This window comes from Monodon monoceros, unplaced genomic scaffold (genome assembly GCF_005190385.1).
Source record: "Monodon monoceros isolate NGI ecotype Baffin Bay Population unplaced genomic scaffold, NGI_Narwhal_1 Super_Scaffold_20, whole genome shotgun sequence".
In the NCBI taxonomy this organism is placed as follows: Eukaryota; Metazoa; Chordata; class Mammalia; order Artiodactyla; family Monodontidae; genus Monodon; species Monodon monoceros.
In genome coordinates this window covers 89,806,290-89,830,795 of record NW_021703777.1, presented here as the reverse complement: position 1 = coordinate 89,830,795, position 24,506 = coordinate 89,806,290, and the positions used below count along the sequence as shown (strand labels likewise).

General features: G+C 39.5%; 1 protein-coding gene across 6 annotated transcripts in view; it reads right to left on the bottom strand.

The window, feature by feature from the left end:
- The window catches only part of KCNIP4 (potassium voltage-gated channel interacting protein 4), a 1,181,969-nt gene that overhangs the window by 57,768 nt on the left and 1,099,695 nt on the right, over window positions 1-24,506 (bottom strand). The window contains exon 2 of one of the 6 annotated variants that reach the window (XM_029234912.1): window positions 20,400-20,420. The exons of the other annotated variants lie outside the window; for them this stretch is intronic. Within the exon in view, the coding sequence (XP_029090745.1) occupies window positions 20,400-20,420 (21 nt within the window). The remainder of the gene's footprint in view (window positions 1-20,399; window positions 20,421-24,506) is intronic. 6 annotated transcript variants of the gene reach the window in all.

The following is a 24,506-nucleotide window of genomic DNA, read 5'->3' as shown; positions in this document are numbered from 1 at the left end:
TTGGGTAATGCTACATGGCACAGTTAACCTGTAAACTGTTAAAACAGGCAGGTGGGTCTGACCTGATTACAGAGCCCTTTAAAAACAGAGCTTTCTCTGGCTGACTGAAGAGGAATAAACCAGAAAGGGGAAGCAGGAAAATCTGAATCACAATTGCTGGCTTAAGGATAGACAGGATCAGATGGCAAGGAATGGATGCTGTCTTCTAGGAGCTGAAAGCAGTCCTAGCTTGTCATTAGCAAGGAGATAGGAAACTGAAATATAGCCCCAAGGAACTGAAATATGCCAATAGCAAGAATGAGCTTGGAAGTGAATTTTCCTACAGAGTCTCCAGAAAATAACTCAGCCTGGCTGACACCTGGATTTTGGTTCTGTGATTCCCTTGGTAGGGAACCCAGTCATCCCGTGCTGGACTTCAAACCCACCCAATTGTCGGTTAATGAATGGGCATTTTTAACCCTTAAATTTGTGATAATTTGTTATGCAGCCATAGAAAACTAATAAACATGTTTTGGATCCTACCCGAAGAGTTTTTGTTCATTATTTTATATTCATTAATTTATTTATCCATTCATTAATTTCAGAATGCATTAATTAAGTGCATACTGTGTGCCAGGCTCTCAAGCTTTCTCAGGAGTTTTTAACTTACAAGGCAATTTCATGACCCACAGCCTGAAGACAATGTTATTAGGATACTGGAATGTAGTATCACCTTCTCTCTCCAAACATGATGATATACAGAAAACACGGACACTGCAAGTTGGGAAACCAAGAATTCAGTATGTATGTAGTTTTGTGGCTCATTTAGAAAGCTTGGTAGGCCTTGTGAAAAGCTGTAGATATTGCCCATATTTTTAAAAATGAAGGCAGTAGATGACAGCATGTCAGCCTAATTATTTTGGCTGTCTCACAGGCTTATTGAAATTTCCTCCTAGTTTTTCAGATATCCAATGACTATCACGCCTAGAAGTTCTAAATGCAGTGTCCCAGGCCACTTTAATTATTTTTTTTTTTTCACAGAGGTGGGGAAGCAAACGGGAACCTGAGTGGGGTTTGCTGTCAGATGATTCTTCCCGGCTCTGCCGATGTCCACTCCATCACATAGGCAAATCTCATGCCTTTGGGGAAATGAAATCCTTGGCCTCCTCTGGGTTTTGCTTATTAGACCAAGAGAGAGCAAATTAACACACCACCGCTCAACATAAAGCTTTCTTCCTGAACAAGAGAAAAAATTTGGTGGCCAGACATTCATGGCATCTGCAGGTAATGGAAGAGAGAGGGACAACTTGATTCCTGCACTGAGGCATTGCTAATCAGGTTGTACCCTGTCTCTTCCGAGAAACATAGAATCTCTTCTCTTTCTTTCTCCCTTTCTCTTTCTTCCCCTCAGCTTCCCTCTCTCTCTTTTTCATTCTTTCTCTCCTCCCTCCTTCCTTCTCAACCTTCCTCCCTTCCTTCTCTCCCTCCTTCTGTTCTTCTTTCATTTCCTTCTTCCTTCCCTTCAACTCTCCCTCTCCCCCTCCCTCCCTCTTTCTCTATCTCTTCCTTTCTCCTGTCTTTATTCACTTCTAATTATCCCAAATTCCAGTAATGGTCCTTTCCTCCCTTCTTTAGCGGTAACCAACATTTTGTGTTTGCTATGTATCCTTCCAGACCACATTTAATACCTTTTTATTCATATATTCCAGTAGAAAATATAAAATCTTGCAGACAATAACAGTGTTGGCTAGGATGTGGACCAACAGGATCATTTATATTTTGCTGTTGGATTATATGCTCTCACTATCTCTTTGGAAACCACTCCAAATTATTGAGTAAAATGGGCAAAACTTATAAGTCAGAATATGTTTTTTCCTGGGCAGATACTTTAGATGTAACCTTACTCACATGCACCAGGAGAGATGTACAAGAATTTTCCTGGGCAGATACTTTAGATGTAACCTTACTCACATGCACCAGGAGAGATGTACAAGAATTTCATGTACAAGAATTTTCACAAGAGGCTTCACAGGGGCAAACTATTGGACGCTTTCTGTCATGCACATGACAGAAAGATGAAGAAACAATTGTGGTATATTCATTTCATAGAATACTATATATCAGTGAAAATGAATGAATTGTTTCCCACATGTATTAGTTGCCTAGGGCTCCTGTAACAAAGTGCCACAACTGGGTGGCTTCAATAAATAAACAGAAATTTATTTCCTCTCTCCTAGTTTCTGGCAGCCTTAGGCATTCTTTGGCCTGGAGATAATTGTCTGTTCTTCACACAGAGTGCTTCCTATGTGTTTGTCTGTCTCTGTGTCCAAATTTCCCTTTTTTATAAGGACACCAGTCATATTGAATTAGGTCTCACCCTACTCTAATGTAACCTCATCTTAAATAATTACATCTGCAATTACCTTGTTTCCAAATAAGGTCACATTCTGAGACACCTGGGGTTAAGACTTCAACTTTTGAATTTTGAGGGACGCAACTCAATCCACAATACATATATATCAATCAATATCACAAATATAACATGAGGCCTCAAAAGTGCAAATCACATAAGAATATAAAAGGTATGATTCAATTTACATGAAGTTTAAAATATACAAAACTAAACATATATTGAATAGTATATATACATATGCTGTGAAACTATAAAGAAAATGTGGAAATAATAAGCACAAAGTCTAGCAGAGTTTTTACTTCTGGTGTCAGGTAGGGGAATGTGACTGGATAAGGGTCAGGAAGGCTGATGCTCTCTTTTCTAAGCTGGGTGGTGGATAGAAGGGTGTTTGTTGTATTACTAGTCATTAAACTATACACATGTTGTATACACTTTATAAAATATCTGACATATTTTATGAGAAGTGGAGGATGGGCAACATGGGTGGTGGTGGTCAAAAGGTACAAACCTTCAAGTAGAGTATAAAGTCACAGGGGATGTAATGTACAGCCTGGTGACTGTAGGTACTAAGATTGTATTTTATATTTGAAAGTTGCTAAGGAAGTGAATCTTAAATGTTCTCGTCATAAGAAAAAAATAACTGTGTGGTGATGAATGTTAACTAACCTTATTGTGGTAATCATTTCACAATATGTACATATATCAAATCATTATGTTGTAAACCTAAAACTAATGCAATGTTATATGTCAATTATATCTCAATTTTTTCAAAGTAGGAAAAAAAGTAAAAATAAATAAATTTAGAGACCAAAAAATGACATATTCCATAATAAAATAATCAAGGGGAAGAAAACAACTTGGCAAAAAAAATCTCAAATAAAATATATAGTTCTGTTTTTGTGATTTTTGCATAAGCTCTATCATAATGAATATATTCCGACTCTTGCTATTTTTTTCTAAATATTTTTGGATCATACATGTATCCACATATAGATCTAGTTCATTCATTTTCAAAGTTGCATATTTATTTCTCTATTCCTGGACATTCCCAATGTCCCATTTTTTCTCTATTACAATTTTCAAGGTTTGATGACAAATTTTCTTTAAATAACAAGTTCTTCTGGAGACCTGGCAATGACTTCAGTCAGTCACTTAAGCTAGTTTCCCTTTACCTCAGTTTCTTCCTCTGAAAATTATTTATATGAACTATGTAGCACTTCAGTAATTAGCTAATTGCTTTTATAAATATATTAGATTCTGTTTCTCTCTATTTTAAGTGGAGAAAGGAAGGCCATAATCTCTCTTGTGAGTCTATTTTTTCTAATCCAATCTTTTTCAAAGTGTGGTCCCCAGACAAGTAGCATCCACATGTCTTGGAATTTGTTAGAGATGCAAATTCTTGGGCTTCACACCAGACTTAATGAGTCAGGAACCGTGGAGGTGGGGCTGTGATCCATGGCCCCATCCCCTCATACCTCACTCAGACACTGGAAGAGGCTCCACATTGATCTCTCAGCCTCTGGAGTTTACTTTCTCATAGAATTGCAGTTCTAATTGTACCATTATCCTGCTTAAAATCTGATACTGGCTGTCCAGTGTCTTCTGGATAAAACAAAAAATGGCATGACTTCAAAGCCACTGGGAATCTGATTTGCATCCCCCTCTAGCATATCTTATCTCACCTCTTCTTTTGCCCACCTCTCAGAATGCAAGCTCACCCTGCTCTCTGGCAGTGAGTAAAGATGTATATTCCCTGACTGGCCTTACTCTCTTAACCCCTGGGAGCCTTTCAGAATGCAATGATCTCTCCTTCCTCTGTCATAGCCATCCTACATCAGGCTTGGGTTTCTTCTTCGGGTTCTCTGTCCCTCCATGTCACACCAAAAATTCACTGTATATATATATATATACATTTTTTAATTAGCCCACTTGGGTCCTTGAAAGATGTAAAGTTATTTTGAAATGCAAAAAGGTGGTATTTTTGCAAATGGAGCAGAACTCAAGGTTTTTGGATGGAAACACAAGAAAATATTCATAGAGTTTTCCTCTGGGGAGGGGATAGGAAAGTTGGGTTATAGGATGGGGAGGAGGTTTACCACCTGCACTCTTGATTTGTTATCATGACCAGGCTTTTTTTTTTTTTTAACCTAAAAATCAGCTTAATAATGAAAACACATTTGTCACAGGGTACATAGATGTGTGTTGCAGGGAGAAGGAATGCTAAAGGGTAAGAAAGTGTGCAAAAAAGAATAAAAGCAATGCTTGAAATGAATAAGTACTGGGGAAGGAAGAAAAATGCATATCCTAATAACTATTCCAGTTTTTCTTAACCTTCAGAAATATACTAAAGCCTTTTAAATGTAAAATTTTCTCTTGATTCCCTTCTTCATTTTATTTTTATTATTCCTTTTTTAAATATGTATAAATGAACAAGGTGTATGGTGATGGTAGCATCATCCATTCTAAGAGCTTTATATATATAATTTGTTAATCTCAAGTAAGTTACACATAGGTAGGAAGTGGCAGAACTGGGTTTTGAACAAAGGAATCTCGTTGTGGAGTCTATAATGTTCTTGTACAGCCACGAGACCAAATTAAACTAACAAGTTAAACATAAACACATTAAAAAGCCAGTCGATTTTGAACTAACAACTTTGATTTAATAAGTGCTGCTGTTTTGCTAAAACAAAATTGCCCCTCACAGTGTGACTATGGAACAGGATTCTATTCCATATGGGACAAATCACATCCTTGTGAGTTTGCGTGGTTCTGCCATGGCTGTAGGTTGTGTGCTCAGCTCGTTCTCTCACCACCTTTTGAAGAACTCGAGATCTTTATTTGTAGATTGCCTTTCTGACATTTGGCTTTTCTTACACCAAACATGCCATTTACAGTTAACTACAGTTAATGCCAGCCTTCTTTATTTTCTCATTACCCCATGTCAGTGCAAATAGCACCACTTGGCACCAGCAAAAACCTTAGCACAAACACAATTTGAAGATCTTGCAATCACATGGCAGTTTTCAGAAATGAGGTTATCCAGTGATCTTGCAACAGGGGTCAGGAGACTATGGCTTGTGGGCCAAATCTGGTATGTTGCTATTTTTGTACGGTCCATGAGTTAAGAATGGTCTTAACATGAATTTGTCTCTCTCTGTCTGACTCACTTCACTTAGTACTGCTTATATACAGTTACAAAGGGGAAAGGAGAGAGGGATAAATTAGGAGTTTGGAGTTAAAATATACATACTACTATATATGAAATAGATAACCAGCAGGGACCTACTGTATAGCACAGGGAACTATACTCAGTATCTTGTAATAACCTATCATGGAAAAGAATCTAAAAAAGAATATATATATATATATATATATATATATATATATAACTGAGTCACTTTGCTGTACACCTAAAACTAACACATCATTGTAAATAAAATATTTCAGTATTTATTTTATTTATTGAAAAAATATTTCAATAAAAATTTTAAAAAAAGAATCATCTTCTAAATGAAGGGCCAGACACTATAAAACTCTTAGAGGAAAACATATGAAGAACACTCTTTGACATAACTGCAGCAAGATCTGTTTTTGACCCATCTCCTAGAGTTATGAAAATAAAAACAAAACTAAACAAATGGGACCTAATGAAACTTAAAAGCTTTTGCACAGCAAAGGAAACCATAAACAAGACGAAAAGACAACCCTCAGAATGGGAGAAAATATTTGCAAATGAAGCAACTGACAAAGGATTAATCTCCAAAATATATAAACAGCTCATGCAGCTCAATGTCAAAAAAACAAACAACCCAATCAAAAAATGGACAGAAGACCTAAACAGACATCTCTCCAAAGAAGACATACAGATGGCCAACAAACACATGAAAAGATGTTCAATATCACTAATCATTAGAGAAATGCAAATCAAAACTACACTGAGGTATTACCTCACACCAGTCAGAACAGCCATCATCAAAAATCTACAAACAATAAATGCTGGAGAGGGTGTAGAGAAAAGGGAACCCTCTTGTATTGTTGGTGGGAATGTAAATTGATACAGCCATTATGGAGAACAGTATGGAGATACCTTAAAAAACTAAAAATAGAACTACCATGTGACCCAGCAATCCCACTACTGGGCATATACCCAGAGAAAACTATAATTTAAGAAGACACACACACCCCGATGTTCAATGAAGCACTATTTACAATAGCTAAGACATGGAAGCAACCTAAATGTCCATCAACAGAGGAATGGATAAAGAAGATGTGGTACATATATGCAATGGAATATTACTCAGCCATAAAAAGGAATGAAATTGGGTCATTTGTAGCAACGTGGATGGACCTAGAGTCTGTCATACGGAGTGAAGTAAGTCAGAAAGAGAAAGACAAATATATTAATGCATATGTGTGGAATCTAGAAAAGTGGTATAGATGATCTTATTTGCAAGGAAGAAATAGAGACACAGACGTAGAGAACAAACCAAGGGCAAAAGGGAGGGTGGGATGAATTGGGAGATTGGGATTGACATATATATACAGCATTAATGCTACATATAAAATAGATAACTAATGAGAACCTACTGTATAGCTCAGGAAACTCTACTCAGTGCTCTGTGGTGGCCTAATGGGAAGGAAATCCAAAAAAAGAGGGGATATATGTATACATATAGGTGATTCACTTTACTGTACAGTTGAAACTAACACAATATTATAAAGCAACTATACTCCAATAAAAAATAATAGTCTTTATAATTTTAAATAGCTGAAAAAATATATATATATATGACAGAGATGCATGTGGCCCACAAAACCTGAATTATTTACTATTTTAGCTTTTTTATAGAAAACTTTTTCTGATCCCTGTCCTCAAATATCCTTATATCGGTTTTTTTTTTTAAGTAAAGATTATCATGAAGTAAAAACACAAGATGGACAATATCTTTTGGAAAGCTTCAGGACCCTTGGGAACACATTTTCAGAAAGCCAGGAGGAAAACACATTTTTTTCTACTGGAGAATGTGGTCTGTTACTCATGGTCCAATATTTGTGAGATAAAAGCACAAATAGACCATTGCCCAGGAGAAGCACAGCCATTCTTGGTACTAAAACCAAACAGAAATTACTCCCAGGATTGTCGTAAAGAGGACACTGTGGGAGGTAACGACGTCCTCCCTGGCGTGCCTACAACAGATGTAACAGCAAGTTTTGTACAACAATCCACAGATAGCCTGAGGAGGTCATACCAAATGTGATTCAGTAAAGGCAGTTTTCAAGGGACCTTAGAGTGTGGGTCAGGTATTTGGCTTTCTATTGAGCTGGCTAGATGTTAGACTAGATTGCAGCCTCTGGGGTATGGAGACACTGGAGGCGCTTGGGGCAAATCTCCCTCGATATCCTTTCACTTGGAGGAGCTGTTTGGCTACATGAGGAAACACTTTGCCACGCAACTGAAGGTCAGCTTGTCTATGTTGCCAGCTGAATTCATACCTACTTTACGTCTTCACTGTGAAACAACATGGCATATAACTGAGAGCATGGCAATGCAAAGTTCTGTGGGTAGGATTAAACACATAAATAAAACAATGATGCCATGAAAGCAACAGATCTGCTGCCTGAGACAGCTCCTCTCTTCACGTATCGTGAAAAAGACAAAGGACCCATGAGCAGTCACAACCCAGCAATGACATTCACGTCAACAGGCAAGATGAAATCTCTGCCTCGATTTGGTGAGAAGCAACTATACGTAGCTTTCCCGCGAGACTGATCATTGTATTTATTAAATTGTATGCTTTAAAGGATATAATTACCCACATTTATTTATAAACACATTTATATTTTATTAGAAATTGTTGAGTGGCCTGGCTTATCACACTTTATGCCAGTTCAGTCAATGTGATAAAATCAGAGCGCACACAGCCCAAGTGCTCCTCTTAGAAAGTGTCCTGTGAAACCCCAACTTGCTCTTTGTTAAAGGAGTAGTAGTTATATATGCTGTTATATATATATATGCTGTTATACATACAGTTATATACGCTGGATTAAAGGTCAGCTGTACTCTGGGTCTATCAGACAGGTCCACATCCAGAGTTAATAAGGGTGAACTAGTTATGAGAGGATTTCAGATCACTGTTTCGAGCCACTCACTCCTGTCTCCACCTCTGTGGGCAACACTTTTTTCTGGAAACTCTATTTAACTTGGATTTTAAAATCAGCTGTCAATGATTTATCTTCCATCAACAGTTTACTGCCCAGTCCTCTCTCACCTCCAGCAAAGTTGATGAGACCTTTGGGATCAGAGGCTACTGTTATTTGTATTTCCAGGACTCAGCCCAGTGACGGAGTGAAGATGCAATTTTTACCCCACACCTTCTATACTCGGGACCCTCTGAGCTAAAATGACTTATGTCTTTAGTATCAGAGTCCTTCGGAGGTGGCAAACTCACATGTACTTCTTTAGTTGTCTGACCTCTCCAGTGACAGTAACGGTCTATACCCTGCAAATCACTGGGACTTGGGAAACACTCCGAGCGATTCTGGCCAATGACTTTTGTTAATAAGAAGAAAACAAGAATTGATAAACATACGTGTGACTTCCTGCCATTCAGTTGGTGAATTGTGAGGTTAGAGGGATTTAGGGTTGGGATGGGGGAACATGTGGTGCCTATATTTTCGTTGTTGTTTGACCTACTTAAATCTTTTCACACTCTGACTATAAAGTGCAAGGTTAACTGGGGGAACTTGCTTTCTGGCACCTCTCTGCCTAGATTTGGACTTGGGCTTCCTCTTCCTCTCTCTCTCTCTTTCTCTCTGTCTCTCTCTTCACTCCTGAAGTGAATTTATAAATTCTCAACAACCTGGTTACGTATTTTCTACCTTTCCTGGCCATCAGCTGTATTATCACGATGATAATACAATTATCAATCCTGGAAGTCATAGGGTGCAGTATCCACTTTCCTATTATCAGGAAAGTTTGGGTAATAAACTAATTAACTATCTTGCAATTTCATATGAAATTTTCCTTCAACTGACATTTTCAACAGGAAACTACGAATTTGTGGTTGCTCCTTGGAGGTGGCAAGCAGCTGCAGCTCATCTCAGGATGAGATGCTCATGTACACACTGTTTGTTCTACACTTCCTCCTCCATGGCAGGTTGAAACCCAGCCCTCGTTCCAAAATGAGCTATCCAGAGGGTCCTGCCTGCTGGCGTGCTGACAAGCGTGCTGTTTAGGGCAGGTACTCAGAAGCAAAGTCGGAGAAATCTGATGTTTTCAGCAGTGCTGCTCTGGAGGTGAACTTTGAGAACTCGGCATGACTGACTCAGACCAAGGTGAATACTCTGATGTGTACAACCAACTGCAGCTCTCAAGAATATTCACCTCTCTTTGGCAACCGGGGACAATCTACTGCTCTCTAGCTCCCAGAGTGGACGGCTCCTCACTTGAAACAGTTTTCCCCATTGTTGTCGTCCCTGGAGAACAAAGACTGCAAAAGCAAACCATTGTTCGAGCTGAAATTCATTTTGTAGAGAAAATGAGATTCTTGGACCAGTCTCTTTGTCCTTTATTTTATCGTCCCCTCTGACATCCGTTTATGGATCTAATCTGATTTCTATTTTCATTTTGCGTCTTTCCTCTATGACCTCAGGTCAGAGACAATATCAAAAGCAATGTGTTTTGGTGGGCTTATTTATCTGAGTCAGTGGAAGAAGAGAGAGGAAACAAAAATGGAAGGGTTGGGGGGAGAGAGGGAGAGAGAGACCAACTGAGACTAAAGCTACATCTGTATGAAAGGGAAAAATGACTACAGTTGGATCTGGAACACTGACCATCTTCCCAACTAACCCTGACGCTGTTTACAATGTAACAATCCACTTAAATTTTCAACATGGCTACAGTTGTCACAGTCCATCAATATTTTATCCCATCTACATGGTCACCAAGATGAATGGCAAGGGAAGGGAGAATGGGGAGATAACCAGCAGCAAGAATGAACACAATAGATTGTCTTTTGCCATTGAAATAGCAAAATGTTATGTTTTTGAGATAACAAATTGTTTTCACAAATATTCTGGATTTGCCTTTTGTAAAATTTCATAAAACTTTCAAATCAAATTTTGACTAGAACCTTGGCATGCTTTCATTAAGTGCAGCTGTGTGCTTGTGAAACCCCATAGCGTTTGGTGCTTCCAGGGATGTGGGAAATTAGCAATGTTGGCACTGGGGCATCAGTAGAGATGGTTGATGCACAGGAAGTGAGTGAAGGAAATGAACTTAACACAAGTGGGGAGTACACCAAGTGGCCACCTGTGGCTGGTGTCACCATTGATGCCACCAAACAGCTCGGGAAGAGGGAGCCTTCCCCTAAGTTAAAGAAGAAGAGTAAACCACAGGCTATAAGTTCTTTTCAAGAATTAGGCACTCAAACCAAAAGATCCAAATGGACAAACAAATGATCTAGTGAATTTTGTTCGAAGACAGTTAAAGCAATGAGACAGAATTCTCCTTCAGGTGAATAAAATTGTTAATAGGGAAAATTTTTAATAAGCTTATTGATCTAGTGATCTTGGTTCAATTTTCCACTCTGGAGACTTTCCCATCCTCATAAAAAAATTTAAATGGATATTACAAATACTTAGAAAAATGGGGGTATCCATACTTAATTGAACCAGTTTTGCTTATTAAGTATGATGTAAGGCCATGGCTTCAGACTTCAGTATGTATTTAGGATTGTGTTGGATGGATGTTAAAAATATACGTGCCCAGTCTAGGCCAATACTAATGATTTGGATTAAGTTGGTCTTGGGTGTGGCCCCTTTCACTAAAGTGAAAAAGGAATCATCTGCTGAGAGGGATGGAGGCACAACTGGGATTTGGGTTTGGGATATGTGGAAAAATACCTGCAGCTACCATAGCAGATACTGAGAACGCAGCTAATGAAATGAACCAAAGGAAGGTAGCAAAAATAGCACAGCCACAGTGAAGGGAAACTGGGTGTAGCTAGAAGGGCTTTGCAGCATTTCCAACTTCCCCATGAAGGGGCAAAAGAAGAGAAAATCTGTACTGAGGATGAGTTCAAGATGGGTCCTGGAACACCGCATCAGCCCAAAGGCAGAGGGATGGGGTGTCTATAGGGAAGCAAGGGCAGCGTGGAAATGTTCCATGAAGGGGTCAGATCAGCTTTAGACAGTGCTGGGTCACCTCATATAACATATTTGGGCTTCAGTTTCATCATCACTAAAATGGAAACAGAAATAGCCCTTAGGTCCCAGGTTTTTGTGAGGACAAAACGAGACAACACATGTAACTGATTTTACATTGTATCTAATATATCTTAAGTACCCAATAAATATGCGGTGGTGACTAGACTCTCTAAGCTCCTGTCAAAGCAGGAAGGGGAGCACCAACAGCCCCCATACATAAGAAATAATGTCAGATAATGACTTCTGAGTGCACTATACTTACTTTTTAATCAGCAAGCTGTATAAAAATTCCACTCACCATGCATGTTAGTAAGTTTCTCCAAAGTTGAATTAAGGAAAAAGGAAAACATTTCTGGCATAAAACAGCCTGCATATCTGAACAAGACAAACTCCATATAAGCTGGCTGCCGTAGCACCTACAGATTATTTGCCAACGATTTTTCTTTAGCCAACATGTGATCTTCATTTAGCTGGGCCAGCGAGCTGCCGTAGGTGTGGTCACTCATCTTGCCCACTGGGCTGGGTGGAAAGGCAAACACAGATGAGCGAGCTTGCCAAGGAACCAGCTCTCTGTGTAGCTGTGGGGTTAAGTCTAGGAAACTGCAGATTTCTTGTAGCTTAAATTTCTCTAATTCTTTTCTCTAAAACCTCCTCCACCTCGTGTGTTCCCGGGACGGGATCCACAACGTTAGCATCACCTGAGAATTTGCTAAAAATGCAGACTTTCAGGCTCCATCACAGGAGAACAGAAGCGGAATCTGTCCTTTAATGAGACTGTCGTGATGAGTGAAGTAAGTCAGAGAAAGACAAATATCATATGATATTGCTTATATGTGGAATCTAAAAAAAAATGGTACAAATGAACCTCTTTACAAAACGGAAATAGAGTCACAGATGTGGAAAACAAACTTATGGTTACCAGGGGGGAAAGGGGGGAGGGATAAATTGGAATTGACATATACACACTATTATATATAAAACAGATAACTAATAAGAACCTATTGTGTAGCGCAGGGAACTCTACTCAATACTCTGCAATGACCTACATGGGAAAAGAATCTAAAAAAGAGTGGAGATATGTATATGTATAACTTATTCACTTTGCTGTACACATGAAACTAACACAACATTGTAAATCAACTATTCTCCAATAAAATTTTCTTAAAAGAGATTAATAAATAAAAAAAATAATAATAAGACCTCCGCATGATTTTTGTACACACCCATCAGTGTCCGAGAGACACTGATCTTAAGGACTTGTCTGAAGCCGCCTCATGTGATGGGCAAAGAATTAGCTTCCCTCAAAGGCCCTTTCACGTCCTTGCTGTCATTTCATGATGTTGCATGTGGGTGCTCAAGTGAGCCCCAGCTTCACAAAGGCCCTCACTGTTGTGCCACATGGAGGCCAGCCCTGAGTCACCAGCGAGCACTGCTTTGGACCACTTTGATCGGAGAGCAACAGAACTCAAGGAAATGGTATGATCTTGGGTGGGTTTGGGTTTATCACAGGCTCTGCCTCATGTTAGTTATTTGACCTGGGACAAATGAATCCAGGTCTGGGATTGTGCCTCCCCCAGCCCAATTTACAAACAAGAGCCTCTGAAGCCCTGCTTGTAACTGTTAACTCTTTCCTGGTGGCTGGCACTGACTGAAACAGGGGAGGACACTTGGAGGCAGCTGGGGAGGGCACCTAAAAGAAGACTGGCCAGTTAGCTTTGCTCCCTGGAACATCTGGATGGGAAATTAGAGACACCAGTTGTCTGTCTCGGTGTTTGAGCCAAGAGGAGTCGTAGGAACATCTGGGGAGATTATTTCTCAGCTGTGGGCTCAGAGATGAAGAAAAAGCAAAGACAGTATGGCTGTAGAAATATGAACCTTAATTCCTGATAGTTTTTCAATTTTGGATCCCAATCTCTACTGAAATTCACTTGTACTTTCTCCTTTTTGAGTTCCTTGAAATACCTTTTATTTACCCAGTAATCAATCTCTCCTTCTCATGTTCTCTCGCTCTCCCTCTCTTTCTCTCTCTCCCAACTCTAACAAATTTTCTTAAATCCCCAAAGTCCAGACTAAACAATAAATTTTAAATAAACGGCCATATTATTATTATTATCTCTACTATTACATTATCAGCATCATGATTATTATTGGAATACCTCCTACACCAGATCGTTTCATTCAGGTGTAGTAGCTGAAAATTAATTCTCAAAGCTATAAGAAAACCAATCATCTGAATATGGGGGAGAATATCACTGATGGATTGATGTTCAAAGAATTAACTAAAAAACTAATGATGCCAACCATTACTGAGCATGACGGTAGCTGCCTTTCAAGAGCACTTTTATACGTTAACCACTGTACCAGGGAGAGATGGGGTTGTCTCAGTCTTCAGGGCTGTAATGTGCCAAATTATTTCTCAGGTTTCACAGGAGCACTAACTGAAGCCAGAAAGGTAAACTCAGTGACCTAGGTAACAACACTAGCAAGTTATAAAATGAATACTTGTAGGTCCCATTTGCTACCATGGTGCTTAGATAACATAGCCTAGGTTCAAGTCTGCAGAGCCTTATCTCAGCTGGCAGCCAACCCCAGAAACGAATCTGAATCGCTTCTTGAGATACCGACTTCTTTTTTTTTTTTTTTTATTAGGGGTATAGTTGTTCTACAACGTTGTGTTAGTTTCTACTGCTCAGTGAAATGAAGTAGAGTTCCTTGTGTTGAGATACTGACTTCTTGAAAACCTCAAACTATTTTCATCAAAAGATTGACCATTGAATGTATAAAATATTCGACATTGTCCAGTGGAAGATGTTTATTATTATCAGCGTTAATGATAAAAAATAACTCACATTCGGATGGCAAGGTTTACTAAGATGCTTTTCAGAATACAACATTTGTTAAGCATCATTTTCTATGTTTTAGTATTAAGAAGCGTGACGCTTTGAGAGCTGAAATAACTTTTCCAAGGTTTCCAGCTCACCTTCTAAAATTATACTATTGTGACAAATACAGATAGTTCTTCTCGGTGAATGCACTCAGGAACGCCCTTAGAAATCACTGAGTAGAAGGCAGAGCCTTTCTCAAGATGCTGTCCAATTGGAATTTCACCTGCTCCTTTCCTAGAAGGAGCGAAGGTGATTTCAGGAGAAACTGCCTCTTATTCAGAGTTGTCACTGGCAAAAAGTGGAGGGCACCAGGGACACTTCTCAACAAAGCAAGCTCTGTAAGAAGCAGATCCAGGGCCAGACGGTTCTAGTTACCATGGAACAATAAATCAAGTATCCTCATCCTTGGCAGGATGCTTTGCTGCCAAGCATAACCCAGCATCATCATTATTTTCTAGTGTATTGGTCTGAGGAAATGTTTCTGAAGGAGACTAGTCCTTAGATGAAGAGTTGAAGACCCTTTAGCAGTTCTCTTATCTTGAGGACTAAATAACTCAGTAATTGTGTCCCCAAGGAAGGGCAGATTTTTATTTTGAAAATAGTTTTCTCTATTTGAAAGTTCTAAGCAAAACTGAAAGGACTGTGGACGTTGCATAAACCATTTGGATTTTTGAAAGGTTGGCGCAGACCTACCAATAGGGACTCTAGAATGAACTGCATATTTTCTTATGAAAGGGTCAGTTCAGATACTGTTAGCCTTTCTCTGTTTCTTTGAGAAATTGAATTTGTGTTGGCCTGGGGGACTTACTCATTGGATTGTCTAAGTAATTCTATACAGAAACAAAAGTTCATGCTCTGATGTTCAGGTCAGTTTGATAGAGAGTAGTAATTTAGAGGCATTCAACATAGTTTTAATGGAGAAGGAAACAAGTCAATATTTTATTCATTCTGAATATGAACTGACACCATTATGTCAGGAAATCCTTTTGCTGAGAAAATAATGTCACGGAGATTCAACCAATCACTAGAAGAGGAAGAAGGGTTCATAAGAGACTGTGTAGTTTACATGCATTGGTAGTAAATTCTGAGCCATCGTTGAGCCTGCGGAATTAGCCCAAGCCTTCCCTTTGTAAAAAGAGGCTTTTACCTCAAGCCAGGTTTCTAAGGAGATTTCAAATTCTGCCTTTAGGAAAAATTCCTAGCCCTTATTATGAGTATAAACCCCATAATATTGTGGCTATAATACCCTCTTTAGCTGCTAATCGATGTCTCCTCACCAAGAGTCCCACACTTGATGTAAACCCAACTCCATGCTGCTCCCATCCTGCCATGTCTGGTTATCTCTCCTTCCAATGGCTTCAATGCCCCTTCCGTGTCTAGAAGATGCTCTGTGGTCTTTCAAGTCTTGATTCAAATATAACCTTTCCTAGATCCCCTTTTCACTCTTCTCACCTGACCCGGCAAGCTTAATTATTCCCACTTCATTCTACCTTTACTATTGTCTTATTGTGGCTTATCTTGGTAGCTCATTTTACCATTTTTCTCTCCCCCTTGAGTACAAGCTCTTTTAGGATGTGTTTTGACCTGTCTGGCCAGGGTCTAATATACACAAAATGCTGGAATAAACATAAACTTGAATGATGCAATTACTGTGCATTTTAAAATCTAAGACCAAATTATTATATATGCTATATAATCAGATGTTGCTTTGAAAAGTTATTCTTTTCCATCCAGTGGCTCCTTTGAGGGTTGGTGGCAGGCTATGGGGAGAATTAAAGGAACAGGTGAGTTAAAATGGTCATAAAATCAATCACTGGAATTGTGCAAAAACAACAAGACAGAAGTTACTCTTTAGATCCATGTACATGCGTTCATGTTGAGTTGATATTCACAGGATTAACTGAAAATGAGTGCTACCTATTGCTGTTGAGCACCACAGATTTGGCAGAAGTTATGTGGCTTCCACTGTACAAGATACTTTATGAGTGTAATTTCTAATGATCACAATGCTGCATGAGACATTTCTTGCCCAGTTTGAGAGATGGGGAATCTGAGGTTCAGAGGTGTTCAAATGATATTTCAAATGTCAAAAAACTAAAAGGGGAGTCCTTCACAAAAATTGCCTACATCTTAATCATTTCAGGCTGCTGTAACAAAATACCACAGGTCAGGTGGCTTAAACAACAGAATTTATTTCTTACAGTTTTGGAAGCTGGGAATCCTAGATCAAGGTGCCAGCAGATCCAGTGTCTGGTGAGAACCTGCTTCCTATTTATTGGCTGTCTTGTTGTATCCTCACATATTAGAAAGCAGAGAGAGGAGGCAAGCTTTCTCATGTCTCTTTTTATAAGGGCACTAGTCTCATTCCTGATTGCTCCACTCTCATGACCTAATTAACTCCCAAAGGCCCCACCTCCTAATTTCATTACACTGGGGGCTAGGATTTCAGCATATGAATTTCAGGGGATACAGGCATTCAGTAACAGAAGGCCAGGGTGGTGGGGTAATTGTGGTAGTATCAATCCCAGTACATGTAATCAGATATGAGTCTCTGAAACAAAGGTAGCACAGGCTATTTTAGTACACACATATGATGACACTTCTGCTCCAAGTTACTAGGAGAAATGCAATCCTCTTCAGAAGCAGCTGACTCTAGCCCTTGGTGTGGCTTGTCAGTGGACTGACTCAGCTCTCATAACTGTGCCATCCCATGGAGGCACAATTCTTTTTTTTTTAAAATTATAAGAAAGTTTTTTAAAAAAAAACATTTATTTTATTTATTTGGTTGCACTGGGCCTTAGTTGAGGCAGGTGGGCTCCTTAGTTGCAGCTCACTGGCTCCTTAGTTGTGGCATGTGAACTTCTTAGTTGCAGCATGCATGTGAGATCTAGTCCCTGACCGGGGATCGAACCCGGGCCCCCTGCATTGGGAGCACGGAGTCTTAACCACTGCAGCGTGAAGGCACAATTCTTGGAGGATGAAATTCTCTTGACATAAGTAGCTGTCTAGTGAGAGCATAGCTTCTCCAAGTACTAAGGGTTGATTTTCAAATGTCCCAAGTGCAGAGTCTGAGCAGAACATCTATAGCACCACAGTGATGGAACTTGTTGCTGCATCCACCAGGAAGAACTCTACTTGTGTTTCTGTCAATTATAACATTAACCCAATAGGCTTGAGGCCGGTCGGGAAATTAAATTCAATGTACAATAGGTATGAAGTGGGATCATTGCCCTTTCAAATTAAGATTCAGAATTAAAGAAAAATATGCATGATACTTTCATGAACACGATGATGTTAAATGACCCAGAATAGTCATAGGAAGACTGTCTAATACTTTGGGATATTTACCATGTGTCAGGTACCTGCCTAATCATTATGTATATATTATCTCATTTAATCTTCACCAACAATTTATAACATATGTAGGTGCTGTCATTATCTCATTTTACAGTTGAGAAAACAAAGTTACACTGTTAATAACTGACAGAGCCAACACTCAAACCACACTACACTGATATATTTATTCCTTTAAATTCACTGAGGACTGAAGACTCAAAGATGAAGGGACACAGCATTGCCCTAAAGAAATGGGCACATAAACCATCTACACAATGTAACCACACCATAAGCAAGGTACACAGGATGGTCTGGGAGGTGGGGGAGGACAGAGGAGGCTTCACAGACATCTGAGAGTCAGAGTAATAAATGGAGTGCCTGAGTTCAAACAATCGAATTACAACTTGGCAAGAGAATATATCACATGCTCTGGAAAGGTTGGGTGTCTAGTTCCTTAGGACTAGAACTTAAAATATGAGGCAGAGAGTGGCAGGGAATGAGGGTGGAAATACAGGAAAATGTCAAATCCTGAAGGACTTCAAAAGTCATGCAAAGGAATTTAAATTTTATCTACATAAAAGAAAAGAGAGCGATTAAAGAATTTAAGCAGAATTAGCATCAGTAGATTTGTTATTTATAAAAATCACTTTGACGAAAGCATGGTGGATGGATTGCTGATAGACTAGAAATAAGGAAGTTATTAAGACATTGCAAGAGTCAAACCCTTGAAATTGAGTAGGGGGAGTGGAAATGGAAAGCAGATAACAAATTTGAGAGCGTAGAAAACATAGAGAGTGGTTAAGAGCATGTACTATGGGCTGACTGCTTAAGCTTGAATCTAGCTCTGCTGCTCCCTGACTGTGTGTTCTTAGGTAACTCTATCATCTCTGTGCTTAAGTTTCCTCTTCTGTAAAATTGAGATAATAGTGGTATGTAGTTCATAGTGTTGTTGTGTAGATTAATATACGATGCTTCGTATTTAATATGACACATTATTGTTGAACATTATTGTACAGTTAATGTAAAATGCTTGAAATATTGCCTAGCACAAAGAAAGGGTTATTCAAGAGACATCTGGAAACTGCAAACAATCTATATATAGTTTTTCCTAATCTTCGCAATGGACAAAATTTGTTATTTTTCCTGTTGTAAAATTGCATCCTAAAGCGAATTTAATTTGCTTAAAATGAAACTCAGACTGAGAAGGCACAAAAATCAGCCTGGTTTAGAATTGCATATTTGTATAGAAAGTGAAATGTGATACTTCAATAGTTTAATATTTGTGGCCCTTTCGAGGTCTTGTAGTTGCATGGTGTAATGACTTTGGAGGTAGATTTTTCCAGAATAGGTAGAATTGTCATGTTATTACTGGCTTTCATAATTACTGTTTTTCTTCTTATTACTACTCAATGTGCATTTAAAAGATATATAACCACAGACAATCCAGTTCTCAAGAATTACTGATACGCAGTTAAATATAGCATTACCCTTAATTTGGTTAGATCCTATATTTGAAATTACTGACTTCTGAATTCCATGTGCTCTGAAGATTTTAATTTGTTTTAAAGCAAAATATAACAACACGAACTAAAGAGTATTTTCCTTCTAACTCTATGTTGGACTCAGACTTTCTATCTCGTCTCATTCCTCAGGGTAAACTTCAGGAGCAGGCAGAATGCCATGGCTCAAGAACTTGAGAAATTTGGTCTCACTGACAGAAAATAGAGTCAGTAAAGAATTAATTTCAGTACGAATTGCCTGGTTGGTTTTCTGTTTTACTTGAAAGATCTGGTGTTGGGATGGAGACGAAAGTCTGAGTAGAAGATAGAGGCAGGGAGGCTGATTAGAACATCTTTGACCATTTCATAAGACAGATGATGTAGGCTTGAGCTGTGGCATGAAGGACTGGGCTGAAGAGGAGGGGATAAATCTGAGAAAACAAAATCTGACAAAACTTGATGGCTGATTGGATATGGGTCACTAAGGAAAATAAAGGATCAAGGATGATCCCAGATTTCTAGGCTGAGTAATTGGGTGGAAAATCAAGGACCCTAAAAGACAGAAAATGCAAGAGAAAAATGCAGTTTCAGGGTATGAAAAATGGCATGCTTAGTTTGTACATATTGAATTCAGAGGGCCTATGCCAGAGTTAGGCAGATGTGACAATTAGATAATTGGACAGCTTGAGTGAGACGTGGGCTGGTGAGACTGATTTGAGATTTATTGGCATAGATGGTAGATGGTTCCATGAACATGGATGTGCTCCTCTTAGGAGAATGAAAATTAAAAAGAACAATTGGTCAAGAACAAAATTCCAAGGCAAAGCAATGTTTAATAGATGTGCGTAGGAAAAAGAAACCCTTGAAGATGAAAGAATTCTGGATTAGAGAGACAGAAAGAACACAAGAGAAACCAAGAAAGTAGAAAATATTTTCAAGGAGGAGATACCTATTCTATGATATGACACGTCCAATATGGTAAATATTGAAAAGCTTCCATTGTTTTTTTGGGTTTTTTTTTGCGGTACGTGGCCCTCTCACTGCTGTGGCCTCTCCCGTTGCGGAGCACAGGCTCCGGACGCGCAGGCTCAGCGGCCGTGGCTCATGGGCCCAGCCGCTCCGCGGCATGTGGGATCCTCCCGGACCGGGGCACGAACCCGCGTCCCCTGCTTCGGCAGGTGGACTCCCAACCACTGCGCCACCAGGGAAGCCCTTCCATTGTATTTTTAAAATAGCAGGCTATTTTAAAAAATTTATTCAGGGCAGTTTCAGGGAGACATTAGGGATAGAAACCACATTGTAGAGTGTTGAGAAACTAATCCTAGGTAATGATGTGAAGATAGGGAGAGTAAATCCTGCTTCCAAAGCTTCTGATGAGGAGAGGAAAAGAGTAATATCACGGTAGAGCACACTTTGGAAAACTCTGCCCCGTGGTGGGAGATACATTGGGACCAGGAAAGCTGTTTGCCTATGAGGAAGGAGTTGATAGGTGGCAGTTTCAGACTCAAAAGAGAAAGTGATGACTGCAGGAAGATGTCTTGGTATGAAGAACACTTTAGGGCCCAGGTACATGAATTAACTTTGAGTAGAAAGAAAATTCTTTCCTATTAAAGCCTGGAGGAAAGGAGCAAAAGAAATAGTGGATATTACTGTGTGATTTTAGTAGAGAGGTAGAAAACTGTGAGCTTTAACACTAGACGGTGTCAGTGTACTGAAGTAGGAATCAAAATCTAAAAGCGAACAGGAGAGATGTTTAATAGAGGGGCTGAAGAGAAGTGGGAAGTTTTGATAGAGCCTGTGGTAGATGATCTCCATTGATGGCCACCATCAATTTCTCCCCTCCCTGTGAGCAAATGCTACTCCACATGTCAAGAGGTAGAATTTATTTCCCAGTCCTTTGAATTTGGGCAGACCTTGTTACTTGCTTTGGTCAGCAGGATACGACAGATATGATGTTATACCAATTCCTGGCCAAGGTTTACAAGCACTGGTAGATTTCTCTTTCTTCTCTCTTGGAAACCAGCTACTGTGTTCAACTGTTCTGAAATCAGCATATTGTGAGAAAACTCAAACGAGCTGTATTACTTTGTTAGGTCTGCAATAATAAAATACCAGCTGGGTGACTGAAGCAACAGAAATTTATTTTCTTACAATTCTGGCAGCTACAAGTCTAGGTTCAAGGTGTTGGCAGGGTGGTTTCCTCTGAAGCTTCTCTCCTTGACTTGCAGGTAGCTGCCCACTTGCTGCCTCTTCACGGGGTTGTTTTTCTGTGCACGTGCATCCCTGATGTCTCTTCCTCTTCTTATAAGGACACCAGTCATATTGGATTAGGGCTCCATCCTAACGTCCTTATTTAACTTAATCACCTCTTTTATAAGGACCTTATCTCTGAATATGGTCACATTCTGAGATACTGGGGGGTTGGAATTTCAACATATGAATTTTTCTGGGGGGAGACACAATTCAGCACATAACACTAGCCAAGCACAGAGGTCGTGGGAGAGAGAGAGATTCTCAACTAGTCCGCGTTGTTCCAACCTTCCCCGCTGAGGAGTCAATTTGCGAGTGAAGAAGCTTTCTAAGAGATTCTAGCTTCCCAGACACTGCATACACCGAAGAACTTTCTGCCGGAGCCCTGTCTGGTTTGAAGAATGATGAGAATCCAAAGTCTGAATCTAGAGCACTCTCTCTATGCTTCCTTGTTGTTTAACCACTAAATTTCAGGGAAGTTTGTTATGCAGCAATAGCCAACTGAAACAAATACTGAAGCTAACAGGAGTTGACTAAGACGTCACAGGACTCGTGGACAATGTGAAGATCTATCAGTCGTTATTCAGAGCTTTGTATTTTAACAAATAGAATCATCCTTCCCATGAGGCCATTGCTGCATATAGAGTAAAGCTGTGCCAACTCTGGTACCAATTTCATGCTGCAGGCATGCTTTTTTGTTTGGAATTCACACACAAACCCCCCACATTAACATATCTTAATAGAACTAGATTTGACATGTAAAATAATTAAAAAGAAAAAACCCACCCAAACCTAGCTTCTGAGACTGTGCTACTTCATATTAGAGTAATAAAATAACCCGCTAACATCACTGCCTTCTGATACAGTTGTGATATGTAACATACAAGCAGATCCCACTGAGGATATTTATTTTTCTTTGGATTTACCTTAAATAATTTGTGGAATGGAGAGAATTGTAAACTGCGATTTCCTCCTGCCTAATAACATTCTGTACATCCCTTGAAAAGGTCACAAATCTGAAACTTTAAAGTATATGGAAAGTCAAAGGACACCAGTTTAAGTAATTCCTTGAGAAGATCCATATTATTGTAGGGGATTAACATTCAGTGACGTACATTGGCCCAATATTAAATAAAAGCAGGATCGTCTTCATCAACAGGTAGACTTGAAATTGTCCAGTTTACCATTTCTCTGCATCCTAATTGAAACTCCAATAAATGTATTCCCAAAGCTGAATCACCAGGCCCCTTTTACTCCTTTTGTTTTCTAAGCAACATATGCTCCAGTTTCTTCTATTTTGTTCTTTATTTTCTTATGCACCTTGTTCACTGAATTTTAACACATACACAGAAACACGCCCAGCCCTATTCCCACCTCTGCACACATAGAGATTTGTGATGTATGAATGGTGGACACAAGGAATAAAGAATTATAATTAGGCACTTGGAAGAAGAGAATGCTGAGAAATGAGAAAGACAGGCTTTTCTAATGTCCAGACTTTCTGGGAAGGAGACAGTATCCTAAAGAAAGTAAATATCAGAAACTTCCCTGACTGCCTCCTTTGTAATTGTCTCTAGGTGGTTGTGTTGGTGAGGGCAGGGGCGGAGTGAAGGCAAAATCTAAGGGATTAGAGTATATATCCTAAAAATATGTGAGAGCTCATCTTTAAAAGATTGTGAAGTTTGTTTTTTATGAGTTAAAGGTGAGAGTCCAGTCTTCCCTCATTGGGGCAGTGGCACAAATTCCAAGAGACAAATTAATCTCTGCCTTTCTTGCCTTTATTTTATTTTATTTTTTGAGGTATGCGGGCCTCTCACTGTTGTGGCCTCTCCCATTGCGGGGCACAGGCTCCGGACGCACAGGCTCAGCGGCCATGGCTCAGGGGCCCAGCCGCTCCGCAGCATGCGGGATCCTCCCGGACCGGGGTACGAACCCGCGTCCCCTGAATCGGCAGGCGGATTCCCAACCACTGCGCCACCAGGGAAGCCCCTTCCTTGCCTTTAGATCACAGAAATAAGAGGAGTGGCCTGGCCCTTGCAGCCTTTTTGCTGTATCTTTACTGTAACTGGCATTGTATTCATCTTTCACTATGATTCCATTGCATTACAATTCATTTCTGTTATAACCATGGTTACTGGTGATGTTTATCATCGTTGCTTATCTCAAGCTTGAACTACTGCAGTAGGTTTCAAGCTGGCCTAACAGCCTCTATTCTCATTCTTCTTACTCTGCTCTGTCAGAGTGGCATTTCTAAAACATAAATCTGACCTATTTTGTGCTTGTTCCCTTGGTGATCTCATCTAGCCTCATGGAGATAAATATGATTTCGATATTGAGGTCACTGATGCTTATTTCCCAGTCTGGACCTCTCCCCTTGAACTCTAGACATACATATGCTACTGCCTACGCCATAACTCTCCTTGGATGACTACCAGGCACCCTAAATCCTTAAACAACATGGGGCTCCTCTCCAAATATGGTCCTCCTTCAGTCTTTTAAAGCATCAATTCATTCTTCTGGTTGCTGAGACAAAAAGGTCAGAGTTATCTTTGAACAGGAATTGAGAGATACAGAGAGGCTAAATGACATCTCCAAGTTCATGAGTAAGTAAATAGCAGAGTCAGGCTGTGAACCCAGGTAGTCTGACTCTGGGTCTATGCTCTTTACACTTACATTAGGCTGCTTCTCTATCTTATAAACTTCTTTACATGTAATTTGGAATTTCATATGGCACCTGCATGACAAACTGCGTGACATGACCTGCATATCAACTGTTCACCCTAGGGCAGTCTTGCTAGAATTATAAATTCTGGTTCTACCTAGTTGTCATACAAAAGAGCTGAAAATTCCCTTTGTTCAGGGCCAAGATGTTTTTAAAAATTTATTTTCACTCTATTTTTTTAAGAGACATTCTGTGTGTTCTTATTGGAGAGGAGG